The sequence below is a fragment of the Echinops telfairi genome, unplaced genomic scaffold, assembly GCF_000313985.2.
Source record: "Echinops telfairi isolate 266 unplaced genomic scaffold, ASM31398v2 ScPeMD7_2;HRSCAF=8, whole genome shotgun sequence".
In the NCBI taxonomy this organism is placed as follows: Eukaryota; Metazoa; Chordata; class Mammalia; order Afrosoricida; family Tenrecidae; genus Echinops; species Echinops telfairi.
In genome coordinates, this window is record NW_022103898.1 from 27,585,042 (window position 1) to 27,587,019 (window position 1,978).

The 1,978-nt window shown below is 37.2% G+C and overlaps 1 protein-coding gene across 1 annotated transcript in view; it reads left to right on the top strand.

Annotated features, from left to right (window-relative positions):
• ANKS1B (ankyrin repeat and sterile alpha motif domain containing 1B) overlaps window positions 1-1,978 on the top strand; it is a 1,383,364-nt gene that overhangs the window by 208,326 nt on the left and 1,173,060 nt on the right. The window contains exon 5 of the mRNA XM_030886113.2: window positions 771-846. Coding sequence (XP_030741973.1) covers window positions 771-846 — 76 coding nt within the window. The remainder of the gene's footprint in view (window positions 1-770; window positions 847-1,978) is intronic.

A 1,978-nucleotide genomic window follows, 5' to 3' on the forward strand; every position in this document is an offset into this window, starting at 1 on the left:
GGGTTCAAGGCCTGGGGAAAGGGTAGAGTGGACCACAAGCACATCATCTGTGTTTTCAAAAAGCTCCATGACATTGTTTATGCTTCATTTATCATAAGGATTTATTTCTGCATTTGGCATTTCAAATAGAGTGCAGATGTTAGAGGTCCAGGATTATATTTCCATACTTCAGAACATCCCTGAACTGTCTTTGCATAGACCACCCCCCAACCTAACCAACCAAACAGAAAACACATTATCCTCTAGTTGGCTGGGCTTCATGGTGCTGATATTATGTGTTACAGATTAGATATGTTCCTTAGTGTTTTCTTGGCCATAATCTTTATAGAAGCCAACTATAAGGGCTTTAGATTTCTACCTGTATTTCAAGTACTGCTCCCTAGCAGCCACTTAAAAACTTTTTACATCACCCAGGGATTTTATGTGGGTGTTTAATAAATGCATGTCAATTGAGTCATTGGATAGTTACAAAAACCTCAAGAAGTAAGCACTACAACCCTTACTCTACTAAAAGTCAAATTTACCAAGAAGACAGCCAAGGCTAAATGCAGGTGAGTGCTTTACCTACATAACTGAGGGGATCAAAGCACTATTCAGAAGCAGAGGGTTCCCATAAGCACAAGCCTTTGGATCTTGTCTCGAGAACTCCTTCTTTATTCTGTTATTTTTCTGTCATGGAATTACTGGACATTTCTATTAATACAGAATTTTTTAGCCAATAAGCCTTCCTAATGCAAGTGCATCTTTTTTTCTTTCTTCCTTTTTTCCAGACAGAAAAGGGGAGTGCACTTCATGAAGCAGCCTTATTTGGGAAGGTGGATGTTGTACGAGTTCTCTTAGAAACAGGTAATATACCCCATCTTTATTTTGAGATTAAACAAAAGAAAATGACACAGTTTTCTTCACAAATCATGCATATTTCTTGCCATCAATCCAAATTTATGCCACGTAAACCTATACCTGTTAGTCATAATGTAGTGGTTTGAATTTTGGAAGGATCTGCAGAATCATCCATGGTGGACAGTTTTCAGCAGAGCTTCCAAACTAAGACAGACTAGGCAGAAGGACCTGGTGAGAAAATGCTAGAACAAACTGACTAGTAAAATCCGTATGGGGGAGAGCAGTGAAACATTGTCTGATATAGTGCCAGAAGATGAGCCTTGTTTGGGAATGTTGGAAGGCAATCAAAATATGGCTGGGAAAGAGCTGCTTCCTCAAAGTTATTGGATCTGAGTGATGTGGATGAAATAATGCTTTGGGGACCTTTATTTGCTGATTTGTCAGGATTCAATACGAAAGCAATAGTTGTAGATACACATTAGCAGTTAGAACATGGGCTGTATGAAGTATGAGTCCAGAAAAATTAGAGGTCATCAAAAATGAAATGGAACCCCTAAAGATTGATAGAATAGGTATTGATGAGCTGAAATGGGCTAATATTGGTAACTGGAAAAACATATGTTAGGAATGACAAATTGGAGATGAATGGTATATTCATCACAGACCCCCCACCCCCCAAATATTTTAGCATCTGTTCTAAAATAAAAATGCTCTCACAGATAGGGTGATGTCCATATGCAGACAAGGAAGACTAGTTAATAGGCCTATTATTCAAATTTACTTGCCAATAATTGATGTCAACAATGAAGAATGAACAATCTTTACCAATTGATGCAATCTGAAATTGATAAAATAATGCAATTAATATGCACAGATAATTACTAGTGATAGCATATAAAAGAAGGAAGCACAAAAAGAAGAATCAGTATTTAGAAAATATGACTTGGTGACAGAAGCTGTGTAATATATCTCATGATAGAATTTTGCAAAACCTACAGCTTATTCATTGGGATACCTTTTTCTTTCTTTTTAAAAAAATACCTTTTTCAATAACATAAATGGCAACTATGCATGTGTCCCTCCCTGGGAGATTACACAGGAACCAAATCAGCTACTTCTGTGGAAAGAGATACTGGAG